This window comes from Trachurus japonicus, chromosome 12 (genome assembly GCF_045865225.1).
Source record: "Trachurus japonicus isolate A0001 chromosome 12, Traja_1.0".
In the NCBI taxonomy this organism is placed as follows: Eukaryota; Metazoa; Chordata; class Actinopteri; order Carangiformes; family Carangidae; genus Trachurus; species Trachurus japonicus.
In genome coordinates, this window is record NC_140918.1 from 5,404,006 (window position 1) to 5,425,477 (window position 21,472).

The window sequence follows — 21,472 nt, forward strand, 5'->3', positions numbered from 1 at the left end:
TACCCTAAGAGCCAGGGACGTGCACATGACTATAGAGGGGCAGGGGCTCAACATCAGAAAAGGGCAGTATGTACAATTTTTTTCAGGCCTTAATATCAAAATAAATAAATAAAATTAAATTACAGTTACTATTTAGTCGGTAGAGAAAGCCTGCACGCCTTCAGGACTGCAATCAACCTGCTGGACCAATTTCCCACCTTCCTGAAACAGAGTCATGACTTCTGAACTGGTAGGCTGAGGCTAGTATTGGGTGGGTACGGAAGCGCAGAGCTAGCCTGATGCATCAGCCGCTTATTTCATTACATTTCAAAAAGCGTCTGAACCTGAGCCATAGGGATTCGTTTGCTTCCGGGAGGCGGTTGCTTACATTTGCTTCAACTAATCGCTGCTGCTTGGTGGTCACGTGTGCTATACACCGGTTAAGCTCATAGGTTAATCTTGAGCGCTTGAGTTCAACGTCATCGAGCGGACGGAGCAAACCGAAACGCATTGCTAGTGTCCTGACTACATTGTTGAGGCAAATGAAATTTGCCGGAACCAGTAGGCGGCGCTAGCCTGGCTAGCGCAGAGCTGTCACACGGAGAGAAAAAAAAATGGCTCAGTATCAGGTAATTACGTGAAAGGTTTATTGTTATAACAATATCTTTTCACGTTATAACGTGAAAGTATCACATTATTTCAAGATATGAAATTATCACGTTATAACGTGAAAGTATCACATTATTTCGTGATAAGATGTTTTCACGTTATAACGTGAAATTATTAATATTTTTTCATGCGATAAAGTACCCTCCCCAATATGTGGTTAGTTTATCCAAATGACGCCTGTTTGGAAGTTTGCGGAGCAGTGAAGCTCTACCTGTGGAGCTGCTAGGCTACCGCCGCACAAGTGGATCACAGCCGGGCTGGTGGTCGGCCGGCTAACCTCCGCTGTCATCCCGGTCTCCCCCGGCATGACGACGTAGGTCATCCGACCAACCACCTCAGTAGCTCGGCTGCTGCCTCTGTGATGGTCTGCTCGTGCGGCGGTAGCCTAGCAGCTCCACCTAGCTGATAGGTGCTAGGCTACCGGAATGACGACGCTGGTTAGCCAGCCCACCCCAGCAGCCCGGCCGCTGTTTAGATCTGATTATGTTTAGATGTTAGACTGTTTAGATCCCCAATATGTGGTTATTTTAAACTTCCAAACAGGCGTCATTTGGATAAAAATAACCACATATTGGGGAGGGTACTTAATCGCATGAAAAAATATTAATAATTTCACGTTATAACGTGAAAACATCTTATCACAAAATAACGTAATACTTTCACGTTATAACGTGATACTTTCATATCTTGAAATAACGTGATACTTTCACGTTATAACGTGAAAAGATATTGTTATAACAATAAACCTTTCACGTAATTACCTGATACTGAGCCGTTTTTTTTCTCTCAGTGTGACAGCTCTGCGCTTCCGTAGTGGGTAACATGGCTTGCAGAAAAAAAAAATCATGTGAGTGCAAGTGCAAAATAGAAGTACAGGCTACACTATGTGACAAAACCAAGAAATACTGTGACTGCTAACAGCAGCAATATTTACAACAGCAACGTCACAATTACCGGTAACTATATCTGGAAACTAATTCAAATAGTCAATGAAATCAAGCTGAGTGAGTGATTCCTACGGTGGCCGTGAGGGGCCAGGACGCTGCCAACTCCACAACACAACAGATTAAGAAAAACGCACTGCAAACTCCACAACACAACAGATTGAGAAAAACGCACTGCAAACTCCACAACACAACACATTAAGAAAAACGCGCTACAAATGTCACAACACAACACATTAAGAAAAACGCGCTGCAAATGTCACAACACAACGGAAGTGTTTCCAAGGGACACTTGAAAGTGATGCACAGCCACTGTGGTATCGAACATTGACAAGTCTGTTAAAAGAACACTTACCTCTTTGAAAAAAACTCGTCCTCTATGGTCCTAATACAGATGGGTTTGAACATTCATTGATTCAGACCGGCAACAGGATGTGGGTCCGTCTCTGATTATGGTCCCCCTGGAAAACACTTCCGTTGTGTTGTGACATTTGCAGTGCGTTTTTCTTAATGTGTTGTGTTGTGACATTTGCGGCGCGTTTTTCTTAATGTGTTGTGTTGAGGAGTTTGCAGCGCGTTTTTCTTAATGTGTTGTGTTGAGGAGTTTGCAGCGCGTTTGTCTTAATGTGTTGTGTTGTGGAGTTTGCAGTGCGTTTTTCCTTAATGTGTTGTGACATTTGCAGCGTGTTTTTCCTTAAAATGTTGTGTTGTGGAGTTTGCAGCGTCCTTGCCCCTCACAACCACTGTAGATTCCTCCTGTTGCTGTTGTTCACTACATTCAGGTGCTGATGCTGACAGGGGAGGGGGTGGGGCTTAACTCTTAACAAGCAGTGAGCTAAACAAACACAAATGGGCGCTTTTCTGAAATATGACTCATATAAGCTGGTTGAATAAGTGGACGGCGACTGGTCAGAACCGACAAGGAAGTTATGTTGGTGGCAATAACTCACAAGGTTTAAGTTGCTCCACTGTCACATCTTATCTATGTGCAACACACGGAGTTATCGATGAGGCCGCAGCTTGTATCTCCCTCTCTCTGTCTCTCTCTCTGGACATGCATGTGAGGGAGTGCGCACCGCAGGGCAGCCCGGCCCCTCAGTGAGAGACAGAGCGGAGCAGCAGCGGACAACACACACACACCAACGTACATAGGCAATACCGTGTATATTACAAGGAAATGCGTACGGTAGATAACCGTGGCATTTACAGCGCCGTTGTTTACATCCCCATGCACAACAGCAATGTATTTATTTATTGGGGAAAAAAAGAAAAAAACATAAAAGGGCAGTTTTTAATACGAGGCAAAAAGCGCAGGGGCTCAAGCACTCCTTGGGCCCTATGTGTGCACGTGCCTGCTAAGAGCTATTATAAAAGTATGAAATGAAAGCATCAAGATAAAGATAATGTTCAAACTTCTATTAACAAGCATGTGGAAATTATTCCTTAACACCCCCTCTCAAAACAAAAAAAACCTTTTATCCGTCTCCTTCAAGCCGTACAGTTCAAGGTTTCAACGGCACAAATTAGCTTCCAGGTGCGAAATACACGTATTAGCTTTTTCAATGTTTAGCTACTTTACATGCCTCAATGAGTGATTCATACCGCTCAACTCTCCTTTTCATAGTTTTCACTTCAGCACAAACAGCATCAAAGGATTCTTTAACATTAGTATTTTCAGTGACTGCCAATTTTACATCAGCAATCACACTGGAGTTAGCACTGACCATCCTTTCCAAGGCGTCTGACCTGTTGTTTATCAGCCGAGAGAGTGAGGAGAGCTCGTCTTTGCTTGGATGCGGTGACTTGGATGGAGAAATGGTAAGTGGTGGAAAATTTTCATCCATCAGCAAAATCTTCACTGCTTGAGGATCTGACTCGAGGTAGACGGTCATGTTTGTGATGAGCATGTTTTTAGTATCTGTTTGCTCGGTGGGAACTGTAGTAGCAAGTTAGCTAGCGGTCTTGCTAGTAGAGCTATCTCATAATAGGCTACCTGAATGAACTGAACATTATGAAAAAAAGAAAGTATTATGGGATGGCTTATTTAAGATCCTACATAAAGTCTTTCTCTAGTTGTGTGTCTTCATCTACAGCTGATCTTCACATACCTCAACAAACAAAACAAGCACCTGCAGGAACCCTGATCACTTCTTATTACTACGATTCATCTTCATTTTGGTTTTTACTTTTCACCAGCTGCTGATTCTTGACTTTTTGTCTGGTAATTCCTGAATAACTGTTGCTGTTGTTCAGTCTTCAGGCCCAGTTGTTCAGGTGAGGAACCTCCCTGAAGTTCATCCACCAGCTGGTGAACCACAGGTCCATGGTAAATCCTGTCAGAGACAATCAGAGTCAGAGCCTCATTGGAGCTTTTACATTATTGTTTTCGGTGAATCAACCATTAGTCTTAGTTCTACTGTACCGCACAATCAGGTTCTTGTAGAGGTCGACCCAGCAGCTGGTTCAGGTGGAGGCTCGCGATGAAGCAGCACTGCCACTGGTTGAAAGCATGAGCCACATCTGGCGTTGGTATTTTACCTTTGACATTTGCACCATCTACAAACGCAGGAAAATATTTGACTGACTGACCTCATCATCATCATCGTCATCATGTTTGGTTTCATCTGCTCATCAGCATCTCTACACTTAACCATTGATGTGTAGCTCCTCTCCTGATGAGGAACTAAAGTTTTTGGGTCGCTAACTAAAGGGTTGATCAGATGTGACTCCAGACTGAGGACTGAGACTTCGTTCAGGACCAGAGGACTCTTTAATGACTGATCACTTTAAAGACTTTAAAGTTCAGCTACTTTTAGACCAGACGTACCTGGATCACAGTCTTTTCCACAGACAAACCACAGTAACAGGGCCTGAAGGTAGTGGATATTTTCATCAGAGCCGTGATTCTGTTGTCGATATCTCCACCAGAAGTTGGTCACACAGAGTGGAAGCTTCATGTCATCAGAGACGTCTCCAACGTCAAAGGTCTCAAGGTCCAGAGCTTCCAGAAAAACCTTGAGACAAAATCCTTCAGGAGCCTAAACAGACAGACGGACATTATGGACCAGAGGAACTAAGTAAGGGATAATGTATAGTTCGGAGGTTGTTATGGAGAAATAAACCCCGACAGGTTGTATGGAACGGTTTCATTCAACATGAAGGGGTTTATTTCTCCATAACAACCGACCAACTATACATTATCCCGCTTATTACACGGTTTACGAGTGAAATAATTAATTTGAAACATAATTCTGATCAAAATACGACTTTCATTGATTTAAAATTGCATAATTTAGCGAATCTGCAAGACCGGTCACTTCCGCTGTTTTGCAGAGCCTCCTCCTGGTCGTGCATTTGAAGCCTTTGATAATCAATCAGTGGATCGATAGATGACCATACACGCGTTACGATGTGTGTATTGTGTGTAGTCGTATCTGTCATAAACAAGAGATTAACTTTACTGTTTACGGGGTGCGTTTGTGTCGCGGAGCCGCGGTGCCAGCTGCACCGAGACGAGAGGAGGAGAGCTGTGACACCGGGTCAGAGGCTCTGATCAGCAGGTCTGGTTTCCAGCCACGATGTGGAAGGAGCCTCCACTCTCCTTCTAACAGGTTACAAATCATTTATCTCTAACATCACTATTAGTCCGAAGCTGTTTACTGACGGTAAAAATGAAACACAAGGTAAATATCCTGCATAGTTTCTCTTTTCTGTGCTGCGCTGATCAGAGCGGCGTCCCTAGCAACGGTCTGTTATACTTGACGACGGTCTGTTATACAGAAGTAACAGACCGCAGAACGCAGCGCTGGACCAATCAGAGAGCAGGATTCAATAGAGCCGTGTAATAATCATGCGTTAATTCAGTGTAATAGTTAATAAATATTCAGTATTAGTATATTTCACTACCTTAAAAGGATCATCTCGGCGTAGGTTGGTCAGTTCCTCCTCACTGACTCTGGGCAGCAGAGGTTTGACCTCCTGTTGTCTCACTGTTTCTCCGTCTCTGTCAAACTCAGTGCACATCTCTTGTCCTATTAACAGTCCATAGAAGAACTGTCGGATCCGTCCAGCAGCACAGTAACTGCTGGGCTGAGAGAAGTCGTCCACAAGTGGAGTCAACATGATCTGTCTCTGACAGATAACATCTATGACGAAGGTGTTCAGTCTGCCTTTCCTAATTAGCTCACACATCCACTCAGGTAGGTCAGGTGAGGGAGGGGTGAGCTCAGATCTAATGTTGTATTTGTTTATCGATCTCAGGAATCTATCTGGGTCTTCCTCCCCAACAAACCGTAAAGCTTTCGTCACAGCCTGGTTCTGTTTCTGCTCTGTGTCCTCCTCCTGTGAAAGATCTAAACCTCTCAAAAAGTCCAGTATAGCTCGCAGCCGTGAAAGGAACCATGGCTCTTCTGTATTGTTTTGAGGATGTCTCTTCAAAAACTTTCCCCTGTCTACTAGTTTCGAATAATCATTTCCTGCTATTGAAGCAAAGACTGGGATAAGAGCAGCATCTATATTGAATGTTTCACAGAACTGTGACCTCTTGTAGTGTTTGGCAGGGATTTTTCCCTCTGCAGGAGTCCTCCACTGAAACTCCCAAGGATAAGAAGAAATGACGCCTCCTCTCAGGTCATAGATGTAAAAATCTGAATCCCAGGACATGATGGGACAATTTGTCTGATTCGCTAACCAAACAACGTCTGCGTCTGCCTCTCCAAATCTCTGTAAATGATATATTTCTTTCAATTAAGATTTCTTTGAAGATGTCTTTGATGAGTGGTGGTAGTCTGTCATCTCCTCGACGCTGCTCACCATTTGCTATTTTCACTGCTGTATTTATTTGATCTTTTAGGTGATCCTTCAGAGTTTTCTGCTTCTCTGGATCTGACCCTCCGTCCAGAACGGAAGTGGAAAGATGTTACAGTTGTCCCGACGGATCCGCCCCCTCCTCCCCCCTGACACGCACTGCACCGTAACTGGAGAGATCCGCCCGGTGAGCGTTCAGAGTCGACCACCGTACCCCCCCGGTCCTGGCCCGCACAGGTAGGCCTGGTCATGTGGGTCCTCCGCCTGCAAGAGCCCCGCAGAGGCCCAGTCTCTCCCTCCTCTCCCACACTTCAGCACCTGTCCTGGGCTACAGCTTGGCTCGCTCCACCGTCCTTTATTTCTGAAGTATAAGTAAGGGATAATGCCCGACGAGGTGTCCATTATCAGAAATTAATGGACGACGCGGAGGCGTGAACCGTCCGACGCGAAGCGGAGTACGGTTGCTTCCGCGAAGTCCATTAATCTCTGATAATCGGACACCTCGAAGGGCATTATCCCGCTTATACCATGGTCACTTACGAGATAAATACATATTAAATCAATTACTTGTACTTTAATGTTGTTTTTTACCGTTAAAATCATATGTCTTTAAGCGGCTGAGCGGACTATTTAATAACTCTCGTCGGCGATAAAAGAAAAAAAAAAAGAGGGACCCGCTGTGACCGCTGCTAACTGTTTGTTAGCAGAAGTGGGCTACACTCAAAGAGTGGCCTCCAAACACCACAACAGGTCTACAATGAAAAATCTAAATAAACCACAGCACACTGAAATGACTTCACTGAAATTTATTGAGCAAACAAAACATTTCGTATAGGTTCATTTAGTAAAACTAGGGTGACCAAATGTCCTCTTTTACCCGGACATGTCCACTTTTTACGTCCTGTCCAGTTTTATAAATTCATGAAAATGTCCAGTTTTAATGTCCTCTATTATTGCCAATAATACTGATTATTGATCATTTACACACCTAGCTACTACAAACTACTTTAATTTTTTTAATAAAAAAAAGAATCTGTCCTTACGGATCATCATCCTAACCTGGAATGTTTTTAGCCATTTATGGTTTTTAATCTGAAATGATATCAAATTCAGCCAAAAGTGCAGCATGGGGTTGATTTACACTTAATATTCGAAGTGATATAGGCCCAGTGTGTCATATGGGCCCACTAAAAGTAACAAAATAAACCAATAGCCAATGCATTTGCTGTAAACATGTCATAATTTCGTTTTGGTTTTAAACAAACTGCAACACCAATGTGAAACAACAACTTAGTGCAACCACAACAATTAAGGGTTTTTGAAAACACACATGATTTCTCAAGGGATCGACAGAAGTTACACAGAAAGTACCACAGGTCTGTTTGGGTGGCTGAAAAGGAAAGGATGATGATGAAGAGGTGGAAGGCCCATCAGTTTAGGAGTGACATGAGCAGATAACTGAACCAGAACCTAAAGAAGAGGACGGTCCAGGTCCAGTCTTGACAAAGTTCAGGTGTTTCTCTGGTTGACAGGTGAAAGAAGCTTCTCATGGAGCTCTGAGAGATCAGACGTCTCCTCAGAGACTCTGACTCTTTACTGTTCTGTTAAGACTTTGACTTTGTCCCTCATCTTCTTCATCTCATTAATGGCCTTCTCACACTGATCAGCTGACTGGATGAGGAAGCCTCCTAACGAAGCTCGTTTTCTCTCTTCTCTCATGTTGATCATGGAGAGAGTGGTGATCATAGTGAACTCCTCTATGTCATTCAGAGTTTGTTCAGCCTGAACTTCATATGATTTTAACTTCAACTTTTCACACGTCCTCTTTATCTCTTCCAGGTTTCTCTTCATCGGTCCAACAATGCTCATGAAGTCTTTTCCCAGCTTTTCTACTCTCGCTGCATTTCCATTATCATTCATCGCTTTTGTGATTTTTGCACAAAAAGCTGCTACTCCTCCAACTGCCGGTGCTGCTACTATTAACACTAAACTCAGTCCTTCAGTAACTGGAGCAAATAATAGTCCAACAAGTCCAATGACACCGAATCCTGCACCAACAGCTGCTGCTGTACTGACACTGACTCCACTGATTTCTCCTGCATCTTTCTCACGTTATCAGCGATCTCCTGAAAGTCTCTGACAATCCTCTTCATCCTGACCGCCCTGCTGTCAAACTGACAGATGAATGAATTAACATTTATAATTAGTGTGTCCATTAACTCAGAGATCTCAAGAGGCATCTCTTTGTTCACTGGTTCCATCTTCAGATTCAGTTGAAGGTTCTGCTGATGTTCAGGTCAAAACCTGTATCAATGAGTCACACACACAATATTATTTTAAGATAGAATTAATTTACTGTTCATCATTTCATTATCAGTCACAGGATTTTTGTTTTACAGTATATTTACATGTTTTAACAATTAACAGGTACCAGTAGGACATGACTACAGCACATGAACGGACCAGCTCTGTTTCATTGGGCTGAACATAACAAATACTCAGCAGAGCAGGTAATAAACTTACAGTTCAGTTTAAGGACACAGTGCCACCAGCTGGAGACAAAGTCAGGGAGATAACAGATCCAGGACCAGACAAACAATCGAAGGCAGGCAGACACACAGTCAGGGCAGCAAAACAGATCAGAACCCACAGGTGAAACTCCACTGGACAAAGGACCAAAACTCAGTTGACCAGGAGGAGGAGGACAGCTGACATCATCTACTAGAAAATCATGAGGACGAGGCCAAGAACAGTGTGGAGTAAGTGAACATGAACGACTTGAATACTGTGGCATGATGAGGTGGCACAGGTATGGTTGGACTGCTGTAAAGTGGGCATGGCGAGCAGGCAGAGTGGACCAAAGGAGTGGAAAATTACTGAGAGGCAAATGGTGCAGAACTGAGACAGAATATTGAAAGCGAAGCAGTGGAGGTCAGAGGTAAAGAGTTGAAGTTCAAACAGGAGCTGCTGTGAAACACATTAATTCACCAGACAACACCAGGATCTACTGAGTCCACTTTCCCTGCTGGAGAAAAACTGAATCGATCATCAATAATAATAATAAACATTATCAAAAACAACTTTGGAAATAATATAATAGATCCTACCAAACCTCTATGAACGGCACAAGTGACTATAAATCACTAGCCTGAGACATTACAACATTTATTTCATACACAAAATATTGTTAGTAGTATTACAGCTAACGCTAAACAAAATAATAACAGTTTATTAACACTGTCAGTAAATAAAGGATGCTCAAGACACAGCTATATGCACCCACACCTACATCTGCACAATAAAACACACACCACAGGATCAAACCGAAAGAAAAAAAAAAAAAAAATACATGTAGCCTATTTAACTCATTGAGTGCCAACCACGTAATTTCTCGTTTTTCGTTCCCATGCGTTGAGTGCCAAAAACGAAATTTTTCGTTTTTTGCTTTTTTTTTAAATTATGAAAATAGACACTTTAATACACATTATATGTAAATTTGGGGACTCTACGACGAGGAGAACTGAAATAGATGACGATCAAAGTCACATGACAGCTCATGATCTGGAAGTTTTTATCATAACTCAGCTTCTGCAAACGGAGTTCTGCATGCAGATGCAGCGCAGCTGCTCCGCTGCTGCTCTGCTCTCACCCGCGAGGCTGCAGCAGCTGGGAGCTGAACCAGGAAGCTCTCAGCCGACAGTCCCGCCCGGTCTTCATCTGGAGCAACACCGTGTCCTCCCCAAAGTCCTCCCGCGGTAAAATCTGATGGTCTCTGGGTCAAAGCAGACCGGCACCACCGACCCGTACCACAGACGGACCGCGACCACCGGCGGGACCGGTGTTCGCGAGCCGCTGTGGCCGGCAGAGCCTCACGTTCCGCGGCGAGAGGCTGTGACACGGCACGGTGCGTCTGTGTTATTGTTGTTTAGTGGCGCCCCCCCCGCCCCCGATGGTGGTTTTGTGAATAGAACAACAATTGTTGTGTATATTTATCTTATACGAGCCCTTTGATCCAGAAATGCGAGTGTGAGAAGAGCGACAGGCACAAACAGAGCACCTTTCATAAAAGACGCTCTATCTCCTTTTCTAGAAAAAAAGGAGGGATTTTGGTGAAACCCAGCCATGTTTAGCTTGACTTTTCTCAGGAACGGAGGCACGTAGAAACAAACGGTTTGTGGCCATTTGAAGGATAAAGTTAAACCTTTCAAATGAGCTACAGTATGTGTTGGTGGCAATAATATAGAATACACTATGGCTCTAAAATAAAAAGTCAAATATGGTCTAATTTGCCGGTACACTTGACTAAAACTTTGGAAAGGAGCGCGGCACTCAATGAGTTAAATTGTGTCTACAATCCAATTTAAAGAATTAACAAAACACACTGACTACTAACAAAACTAACCAATGGAAATGCCACAAACCTGAACGATCACCTGCCACAGGCTGCACACACACCAGGAAGCAGAGAGAGAGACCTGACCGTTCATGTGATATAGTGGCGGTCATTTACAAGTTACAACCAGGAGATTTACAAGGAAACATCCTCTATACATCACTGACAGTGACCTGTAACTCAACAACTCAACACACTGGTAAACATTGCACCGGCTGAACATTAGGATGTTAACTTGATGGGAGCGCCACACCTGAAATACACACAATAAAACAATCACGAGTTTGACCTGAGGACTCTGAATAATGTTTAATCTGAATCATGTTTAGTCTGAAGTCTGTAACTACAGAGCAAACAGCTCTGATCTCACTCTGCTGCTTTTATAAAACCTGATATGTCACATGTCAGTCAATCAATCAGTCAGGCAATTTAAACTTGTGCTGTCAAAATTAACTCCATAATAACGAGTTAATGTAAATTCTCTTTCTTTGTTGATCTCTGATGAACTCGCTCATCTTCTGTGCTGAGGTAAATCAGCTTCCTCCACAGTCACATGATAACCCAAATATGGTCAAAGAGGAGGTGGAGCTGGTTTGTATCAGCTTTCACTCTCCCAGCTGTCAGACAAAGAGGCCCCGCCCCCTTCAGGCCTCCAGACCTCTAGTGGTTAATAAAATGTAGGTGGGTTGTGTTAAAGAGTGCCACGCTGTTTTCCAAAGCTTTAATCCGGTGCCAGCAATTTAGACCATTGTTGTTGTTGTTTTTAGAGCCATAGGATATTCGAGACCATCTGGACCATCACCCTCAGATGACTGATATATTATTATTATTATATTATGGTGAGTTGTAACAAAGAACTTAAACGTAACAGAAAACCATGTGACCACCTACAATTGTTTATGAACAATATGTGTAATGTAAACAGGAGAACGTACGTATGAACGTGTTGAATTTAAAAGTGTAAAAAACACAAACTGTACACTAAACGAAGGGATTTTAGATCTCTATGAATGTGTCAACATGGAGCTGAAAACGGCAAAAACTTTTTAATAGAACATGTAAGTAACCTGTAAGTAAGTGATACAACACAAAAGCAAGGCCTTTACAACTAGAATCCAGAGACCTGTCGACCTGTCTCTCTCTCTTGCCTGTGCTATCCAATTAAAGACGAAAAAGCCCCCCAAAAAATATTAAGTAAGAAAAAAAAAAGGGAAGCGGTGGAAAATCTACATCAATCAGCAAAACCTACATTTACTTGAGAATCCACCTCAACGTAGTTGTGCATCTTGTTGATGAGCATGTTTTTAGTATCTGTTTGCTCAGCAGGCAGACACACAGTCAGGGCAGCAAAACAGATCAGAACCCACAGGTGAAACTCCACTGGACGAAGGACCAAAACTCAATGGACCAGGAATCAGGTTTAGCAGTCGGGTCAGAGACATCCTCTACAGGAAGTCAGTCCAGAGACGAAGGCTAGGAAATCATGAAGACGAGTCCAGTAGAGAACAGTGTGTTAAGTGGAATGACTTGAATACTGTGGCATGATGAGGTTTGGCAAATGGCCCACAGCCACAGTTATGATGGGACTGCTTTGAAGTGGGCATGGCGAGTGGAGCAAAGGAGGGGTCGTGCAAAAATGAGACACATTCTCTTTGTTGATCAGTGATTCACTCATCTTCTGTGCTGTGGTAAATTCCTCCACAGTCACAGGACATAGATAACCCAAATATAGTCATAAGAGGAGCAGCCTGTGTGGAGCTGGTTTGTAGCAGCGTTCACTCTCCCAGCTGTCAGACAAAGAGGCCCCGTCCCCCCTCAGTCCTCCACACATTTACTGGTCATTTAACTGTAAATAAGTGAGTTGTATTAACAGGAAAAGATCAGTAGAGACCAAAGATGTTTCTGTGCCTGATGTCATTTTAACATGGGAGTCTATGGAGTCTGACTCACTCTAGTGGTGAGGAGAGGAAATGCAGCTTAATGTTGAATTTAAAAGTGTAAAAAACACAAACTGTACACTAAACGAAAGGATTTTAGGTATCGAATGTGTCAACATGGAGCTGAAAATTGCAAAAAAAAAAAACGTTTTACTAGTATATGAACATATACTGTAATTAAGAATCCAAGATGCAAGACAATTTTATTTGTTTAGTCCATTTTTACAAATAATTTGTCTTGTCTTTGTGCATCATAACACCATCAACAACAGAAGGAGTCATTTTCCATCAGCTCCTTTTCAGAGGGAAAGTAAATAGAAGGCTGATACTCTAAAGTAAGAGCTATTATCGCCTCTTATCCAAGGGGCTTTATCAGTTCATAACCGATGCGTCACAAACTGATGAAGCCCCTTCGATAAGAGGCGTAACGTCTTCCTAGATAAATACCAGTTCAATTGCCTTTGATTCAATTGTTGCCCAGAGATCACTGACCATCCTTTCCAAGTTGTCTGAGCTGTTGTTCATCAACCAAGAGAGGGAGGAGAGCTCGTCTTTGTTTTGATGCGACTTTGTTTTGATGTGACTTGAACAGAGAAATGGGAAGGGGTAGAAAATCTTCATCTATCAGCAAAACCTTCAGTCCATCAGGATCCGACTTGATGTAGTCGTTCATGTTTGCGATGAGTATGATTTTAGTGTCTGTTTGCTCGGCGGGAACTGTAGTAGCAAATTTGCTGGTGGTTTGCTGGCTTGGTTTTTACATTTCACCTCCTGCCAGGAACCCTAAGTCTCCAACCAACAACATTTTATCTGGTAATTTTCAAATAACTGTTGCTGTTGTTCAGTCTTCAGGCCCAGTTGTTCAGTTGAGGAACCGCCCTGAAGTTCATCCACCAGCTGGTGCATCACAGGTCCATGGTACATCCTGTCAGAGACAATCAGAGTCAGAGCCTCATTGCAGCTTTTCTGTTTTAAATGAAGCAAATAAACCATTAGAATAAGTTCTACTGTACCGGGAACAATCAGGTTCTGGTAGAGGTCGACCCAGCAGCTGGTTCAGGTGGAGGCTCGCGATGAAGCAGCACTGCCACTGGTTGAAAGCATGAGCCACATCTGGCTTTGGTATTTTACCTTTGACATTTACACCATCTACAAACACAGGAAAATATTTGACTGACTGACATCATCATCATCATCATCATCATCATCATCATCATCATCATCATCATCAGCATCATGTTTGGTTCCATCTGCTCATCAGCATATCTACCATTAACCTAGTTAATACATAGCTCCTCTCCTGATAGTCCGTACCTGGACCACAGTCTTTTCCACAAACAAACCACAGTAACAGGGCCTGAAGGTGATGGATATTTTCATCAGAGCCGTGATTCTGTTGTCGATATCTCCACCAGAAGTTGGTCACACAGAGTGGAAGCTTCATGTCATCAGAGACGTCTCCAAAGTCAAAGGTCTCAAGGTCCAGAGCTTCCAGAAAAACCTTGAGACAAAAACCTTCAGGAGCCTAAACAGACAGACGGACGTTATGGACCAGAGGAACTAATCATGCGTTAATTCAGTGTAATAGTTATTAAATGTTCAGTATTAGTATATTTTACTACCTTAAAAGGACCATCTCGGCGTAGGTTGGTCAGTTCCTCCTCACTGACTCTGGGCAGCAGAGGTTTGACCTCCTGTTGTCTCACTGTTTCTCCGTCTCTGCCAAACTCAGTGCACATCTCTTGTCCTATTAACAGTCCATAGAAGAACTGTCGGATCCGTCCAGCAGCACAGTAACTGCTGGGCTGAGAGAAGTCGTCCACAAGTGGAGTCAACATGATCTGTCTCTGACAGATAACATCTATGACGAAGGTGTTCAGTCTGCCTTTCCTAATTAGCTGACGCATCCACTCAGGTAGGTCAGGTGGGGGAGGGATGAGCTCAGATCGAATGTTGTATTTGTTTATAGATTTCAGGAATGTATCCAGGTCTTCCTCTCCAATCACCTGTAAAGCTTTCGTCACAGCCTGGTTCTGTTTCTGCTCTGTGTCCTCCTCCTGTGAAAGATCTAAACCTCTCAAAAAGTCCAGTATAGCTCGCAGCCGTGAAAGGAACCATGGCTCCTCTGGATCGTTTTGAGGATGTCTCTTCACAAACTTTCCCCTGTCCTCTAGTCTTGAATAGTCATTTCCTGCTATTGAAGCGAAGACTGGAATAAGAGCAGCATCTACATTGAATTTTTCACAGAACTGTGACCGTCTGTAGTGTTTGGCAGGGATTTTTCCTTCTGCAGGAGTCCTCCACTGAAAGTCCCAAGGATCAGGAGAAATGACGCCTCCTCTCAGGTCATAAATGTAAAAATCTGAATCATTGGACAGGACGGGACAATCAAACATACATGCGAAACGAACCACGTCTGCGTCTGCCTCTCCAAAGCTCTGTAAAAATGGTACTTTTCTGTCAATTAAGATTTGTTTGAAAACATCTTTGATGAGTGGTGGTAGGATGCCATTTTTCATCTTCAACTCACCATTCGCTATTTTCTTTGCTTTCCATATTTTATTTTCCAGGCGACCCTCCAGATTTTTCTGCTTCTCAGGATCTGAGCCTCCGTCCAGAACAACAAGTGGATAGATGTTACTGTCAGTCAGGGCTTTAAAATATCGACAGACCTCAGCTTTGAATCCAGAATAATCTCCACCATGGCTCTGGTCCAGCTTTGGATCGGAGTGATAATACAAACAATAGTAGAGATTGGAACCATCAATGATTATTAGACTGTCATGTAATGTAATGTCTTCCAAGATGCCTGATTCTTCCAACAGTTTCTTCAACCCTTGAACCCCCATGATTTCATCAAGAGTCCTGAAAGGCTCAAGCTGTGTCGATATTGTCCTGTGCTGCGGTATAAATACAGACCTGAGTATCATGTAGGTTCATGCGCACACTGGCAGGACCAGGGGGAGGGAGGTTCATTTCCTTCAGTTTTGTTTCCTTAAGTTTCGTTTCATTAAGTTTCCTTTTTACTGTGCACCAGTGTCATGCATGTGCACAATATGACAGAGAGCTATGAGCGCTATGCAGAGATGAATGAACGGAATAATATTGCGTTGAGAGAAAAAAAAGCGGACATTGATCTATGTGTGGGAAACACTGGGTCTAAAGAGAAGTGTTATACTTGGTTAAGTAATGTTCATGTGCTTGATATTGCAATGCAACAATCCTTTAATAAAATCCAGGAGGAGCTGAAAACAGCAAACCTTTTTAAAAGAACATGGACATACTGTAATTAAGTTACCTGTAAGCAAGTGATGCATCACAAAAACAAGGTCTTTACAAGTAGAATCCAAGAGGCAAGAACATTTTATTTTTTAAGTCCATTTTTACAAATAATTTGTCTCAAATAGCATCATAACAACAACACCAACAAAAGGAGTCGTTTTCCCTCAGCTCTTTTTCGGACAGAAGGTAGATGAAAGGCTAATAACCTAACACCCTAAGAGCAATTATAAAAGTATGAAATTAAAGCATCAAGACAAAGATAATGTTCAAACTTGTATTAACAAGCATGTGGAAATTATTCCTTAACACCCCCTCTCAAAACAAAAAAACCCTTTTATCCGTCTCCTTCAAGCCGTACAGTTCAAGGTTTCAGCGGCGCAAATTAGCTTCCAGGTGTGAAATACACTAATTAGCTTTTTCAATGTTTAGCTACTTTGCATGCCTCAATGAGTGATTCATACCGCTCAACTCTCCTTTTCATAGTTTTCATTCAGCACAAACAGCATCAAAAGACTCTTTAACATTAGTATTTTCAGTGACTGCTAATTTTACATCAGCAATCACACTGGAGTTAGCACTGACCATCCCTTCCAAGGCGTCTGACCTGTTGTTTATCAGCCGAGAGAGTGAGGAGAGCTCGTCTTTGCTTGGATGCGGTGACTTGGATGGAGAAATGGGAAGTGGTGGAAAATCTTCATCCATCAGCAAAATCTTCACTGCTTGAGGATCCAACTCAAGGTAGACGGTCATGTTTGTGATGAGCATGTTTTTAGTATCTGTTTGCTCGGTGGGAACTGTAGTAGCAAGTTAGCTAGCCATCTTGCTAGTAGAGCTATCTCATAATAGGCTACCTGAATGAACTGAACATTATGAAAAAAGAAAGTATATGGGATGGCTTATTTTAAGATCCTACATAAAGTCTTTCTCTAGTTGTGTGTCTTCATCTACAGCTGATCTTCACATACCTCAACAAACAAAACAAGCACCTGCAGGAACCCTGATCACTTCTTATTACTACGATTCATCTTCATTTTGGTTTTTACTTTTCACCAGCTGCTGATTCTTGACTTTTTGTCTGGTAATTCCTGAATAACTGTTGCTGTTTTTCAGTCTTCAGGCCCAGTTGTTCAGGTGAGGAACCTCCCTGAAGTTCATCCACCAGCTGGTGAACCACAGGTCCGTGGTAAATCCTGTCAGAGACAATCAGAGTCAGAGCCTCATTGGAGCTTTTACATTTCTGTTTCCGGTGAATCAAACATCAGTGTAAGTTCTACTGTACCAGGCACAATCAGATTCTTGTAGAGGTCGACCCAGCAGCTGGTTCAGGTGGAGGCTCACGATGATGATTGCCATTGGTTGAAAGCATGAGCCACATCTGGCTTTGGTATTTTACCTTTGACATTTGCATCATCTACAAACACAGGAAAATATATTGACTTGTTCCATCTGCTCATCAGCAGCTCTACACTTAACCATTGATATGTAGCTCCATCAGTTGAGTCGTCTCCTGGTGAGGAACTGAAGTTTGTGGGTCGCTAACTAAAGGGTTGATCAGATGTGACTCCAGACTGAGGACTGAGGCTTCATTCAGGACCAGAAGACTCGTCTCTAATCTTTATTTTTGATAAAGTGACTGATCACTTTAAAGACTTTAAAGCTGAGCTGCTCTCAGACCAGACGTACCTGGACCACAGTCTTTTCCACAAACAAACCACAGTAACAGGGCCTGAAGGTGATGGATATTTTCATCAGAGCTGTGATTGTGTTGTCGATATCTCCACCAGAAGTTGGTCACACAGAGTGGAAGCTTCATGTCATCAGAGACGTCTCCAACGTCAAAGGTCTCAAGGTCCAGAGCTTCCAGAAAAACCTTGAGACAAAAACCTTCAGGAGCCTAAACAGACAGACGGACGTTATGGACCAGAGGAACTAATCATGCGTTAATTCAGTGTAATAGTTAATAATTATTCAGTATCAGTATATTTCACTACCTGAAAAGGACCATGTTGGCGTAGGTTGGTCAGTTCCTCCTCACTGACTCTGGGCAGCAGAGGTTTGACCTCCTGTTGTCTCACTGTTTCTCCGTCTCTGTCAAACTCAGTGCACATCTCTTGTCCTATTAACAGTCCATAGAAGAACTGTCGGATCCGTCCAGCAGCACAGTAACTGCTGGGCTGAGAGAAGTCGTCCACAAGTGGAGTCAACATGATCTGTCTCTGACAGATAACATCTATGACGAAGGTGTTCAATGTGCCTTTCCTAATTAGCTCACACATCCACTCAGGTAGGTCAGGTGGGGGAGGGGTGAGCTCAGATTGAATGTTGTATTTGTTTATCGATCTCAGGAATCTATCTGGGTCTTCCTCTCCAACCACCTGTAAAGCTTTCGTCACAGCCTGGTTCTGTTTCTGCTCTGTGTCCTCCTCCTGTGAAAGATCTAAACCTCTCAAAAAGTCCAGTATAGCTCGCAGCCGTGAAAGGAACCATGGCTCTTCTGTATTGTTTTGAGGATGTCTCTTCAAAAACTTTCCCCTGTCTACTAGTTTCGAATAATCATTTCCTGCTATTGAAGCAAAGACTGGGATAAGAGCAGCATCTATATTGAATGTTTCACAGAACTGTGACCTCTTGTAGTGTTTGGCAGGGATTTTTCCCTCTGCAGGAGTCCTCCACTGAAACTCCCAAGGATATAAGAAATGACGCCTCCTCTCAGGTCATAGATGTAAAAATCTGAATCCCAGGACATGATGGGACAATTTGTCTGATTCGCTAACCAAACAACATCTGCGTCTGCCTCTCCAAATCTCTGTATAAATGATATATTTCTTTCAATTAAGATTTGTTTGAAGATGTCTTTGATGAGTGGTGGTAGTCTGTCATCTCCTCGACGCTGCTCACCATTTGCTATTTTCACTGCTGTATTTATTTGATCTTTTAGGTGATCCTTCAGAGTTTTCTGCTTCTCTGGATCTGACCCTCCGTCCAGAACGGAAGTGGAAAGATGTTACAGTTGTCCCGACGGATCCGCCCCCTCCTCCCCCCTGACACGCACTGCACCGTAACTGGAGAGATCCGCCCGGTGAGCGTTCAGAGTCGACCACCGTACCCCCCCGGTCCTGGCCCGCACAGGTAGGCCTGGTCATGTGGGTCCTCCGCCTGCAAGAGCCCCGCGGAGGCCCAGTCTCTCCCTCCTCTCCCACACTTCAGCACCTGTCCTGGGCTACAGCTTGGCTCGCTCCACCGTCCTTTATTTCTGAAGTATAAGTAAGGGATAATGCCCGACGAGGTGTCCATTATCAGAAATTAATGGACGACGCAGAGGCGTGAACCGTCCGACGCGAAGCGGAGGACGGTTGCTTCCGCGAAGTCCATTAATCTCTGATAATCGGACACCTCGAAGGGCATTATCCCGCTTATACCATGGTCACTTACGAGATAAATACATATTAAATCAATTACTTGTACTTTAATGTTGTTTTTTACCGTTAAAATCATTTCACAACAATCTTTAAGCGGCTGAGCGGACTATTTAATAACTCTCGTCGGCGATAAAAGAAAAAAAAAAAGAGGGACCCGCTGTGACCGCTGCTAACTGTTTGTTAGCAGAAGTGGGCTACACTCAAAGAGTGGCCTCCAAACACCACAACAGGTCTACAATGAAAAATCTAAATAAACCACAGCACACTGAAATGACTTCACTGAAATTTATTGAGCAAACAAAACATTTCGTATAGGTTCATTTAGTAAAACTAGGGTGACCAAATGTCCTCTTTTACCCGGACATGTCCACTTTTTACGTCCTGTCCAGTTTTATAAATTTATGAAAATGTCCAGTTTTAATGTCCTCTATTATTGCCAATAATACTGATTATTGATCATTTACACACCTAGCTACTACAAACTACTTAAATTTTTTTAATAAAAAAAAGAATCTGTCCTTACGGATCATCATCCTAACCTGGAATGTTTTTAGCCATTTATGGTTTTTAATCTGAAATGATATCAAATTCAGCCAAAAGTGCAGCATGGGGTTGATTTACACTTAATATTCGAAGTGATATAGGCCCAGTGTGTCATATGGGCCCACTAAAAGTAACAAAATAAACCAATAGCCAATGCATTTGCTGTAAACATGTCATAATTTCGTTTTGGTTTTAAACAAACTGCAACACCAATGTGAAACAACAACTTAGTGCAACCACAACAATTAAGGGTTTTTGAAAACACACATGATTTCTCAAGGGATCGACAGAAGTTACACAGAAAGTACCACAGGTCTGTTTGGGTGGCTGAAAAGGAAAGGATGATGATGAAGAGGTGGAAGGCCCATCAGTTTAGGAGTGACATGAGCAGATAACTGAACCAGAACCTAGAGAGGAGGACGGTCCAGGTCCAGTCTTGACAAAGTTCAGGTGTTTCTCTGGTTGACAGGTGGAGGAAGCTTCTCGTGGAGCTCTGAGAGCTCAGTCGTCTCCTCAGAGACTTTGACTCTTTACTGTTCTGTGAAGACTTTGACTTTGTCCTTCATCTTCTTCAGCTCATTAATGACCTTCTCACACTGATCAGCTGACAGGATGAGGAAGCCTCCTAACGAAGCTCGTTTTCTCTCTTCTCTCATGTTGATCATGGAGAGAGTGGTGATCATAGTGAACTCCTCTATGTCATTCAGAGTTTGTTCAGCCTGAACTTCATATGATTTTAACTTCAACTTTTCACACGTCCTCTTTATCTCTTCCAGGTTTCTCTTCATCGGTCCAACAATGCTCATGAAGTCTTTTCCCAGCTTTTCTACTCTCGCTGCATTTCCATTATCATTCATCGCTTTTGTGATTTTTGCACAAAAAGCAGCTACTCCTCCAACTGCTGGTGCTGCTACTATTAACACTAAACTCAGTCCTTCAGTAACTGGAGCAAATAATAGTCCAACAAGTCCAATGACACCGAATCCTGCACCAACAGCTGCTGCTGTACTGACACTGACTCTGTTTGATTTCTCCTGCATCTTTCTCACGTTATCAGCGATCTCCTGAAAGTCTCTGACAATCCTCTTCATCCTGACCGCCCTGCTGTCAAACTGACAGATGAATGAATTAACATTTATAATTAGTGTGTCCATCAAGTTAGAAATATCAAGAGGCATCTCTTTGTTCACTGGTTCCATCTTCAGATTCAGTTGAAGGTTCTGCTGATGTTCAGGTCAAAACCTGTATCAATGAGTCACACACACAATATTATTTTAAGATAGAATTAATTTACTGTTCATCATTTCATTATCAGTCACAGGATTTTTGTTTTACAGTATATTTACATGTTTTAACAATTAACAGGTACCAGTAGGACATGACTACAGCACATGAACGGACCAGCTCAGTTTCATTGGGCTGAACATTAATACTCAGCAGAGCAGGTAATAAACTTACAGTTCAGTTTAAGGACACAGTGCCACCAGCTGGAGACAAAGT

At 42.9% G+C, this 21,472-nt stretch overlaps 1 protein-coding gene across 2 annotated transcripts; it reads right to left on the reverse strand.

The window, feature by feature from the left end:
• Nucleotides 1–3,505: 3,505 nt before the first annotated feature.
• Nucleotides 3,506–15,597, reverse strand: LOC146976932 (single-strand DNA endonuclease ASTE1-like). 2 transcript variants are annotated; one of them, XM_085792701.1, is made up of 4 exons: nucleotides 14,351–15,597; nucleotides 14,043–14,253; nucleotides 13,742–13,877; nucleotides 3,506–3,925 (listed from the first exon to the last, which is right to left on the reverse strand). In XM_085792701.1, exons 1-4 carry the CDS (start codon nucleotides 15,575–15,577, stop codon nucleotides 3,775–3,777), a joined length of 1,725 nt encoding a protein of 574 aa, XP_085648827.1. In that variant the 5' UTR covers nucleotides 15,578–15,597; the 3' UTR covers nucleotides 3,506–3,774. The 2 variants fall into 2 exon arrangements, with proteins under 2 accessions (XP_085648827.1, XP_085648828.1); XM_085792702.1 differs by lacking the exon at nucleotides 3,506–3,925 and adding an exon at nucleotides 13,399–13,653.
• Between the last annotated feature and the right edge of the window lie 5,875 nt (nucleotides 15,598–21,472).

Coding starts and splice junctions, on each gene's coding strand:
- LOC146976932 (XM_085792701.1), bottom strand. CDS start 15,577: ATGGGGGTTCAAGGGTTGAAGAAACTGTTGGAAGAATCAGGCATCTTG. Junction 14,254..14,350: donor GCCGAGATGGTCCTTTTAAG/GTAGTAAAATAT, acceptor CTGTCTGTTTAG/GCTCCTGAAGGTTTTTGTCT. Junction 3,926..13,741: donor CCAGAACCTGATTGTTCCCG/GTACAGTAGAAC, acceptor TGTCTCTGACAG/GATTTACCATGGACCTGTGG.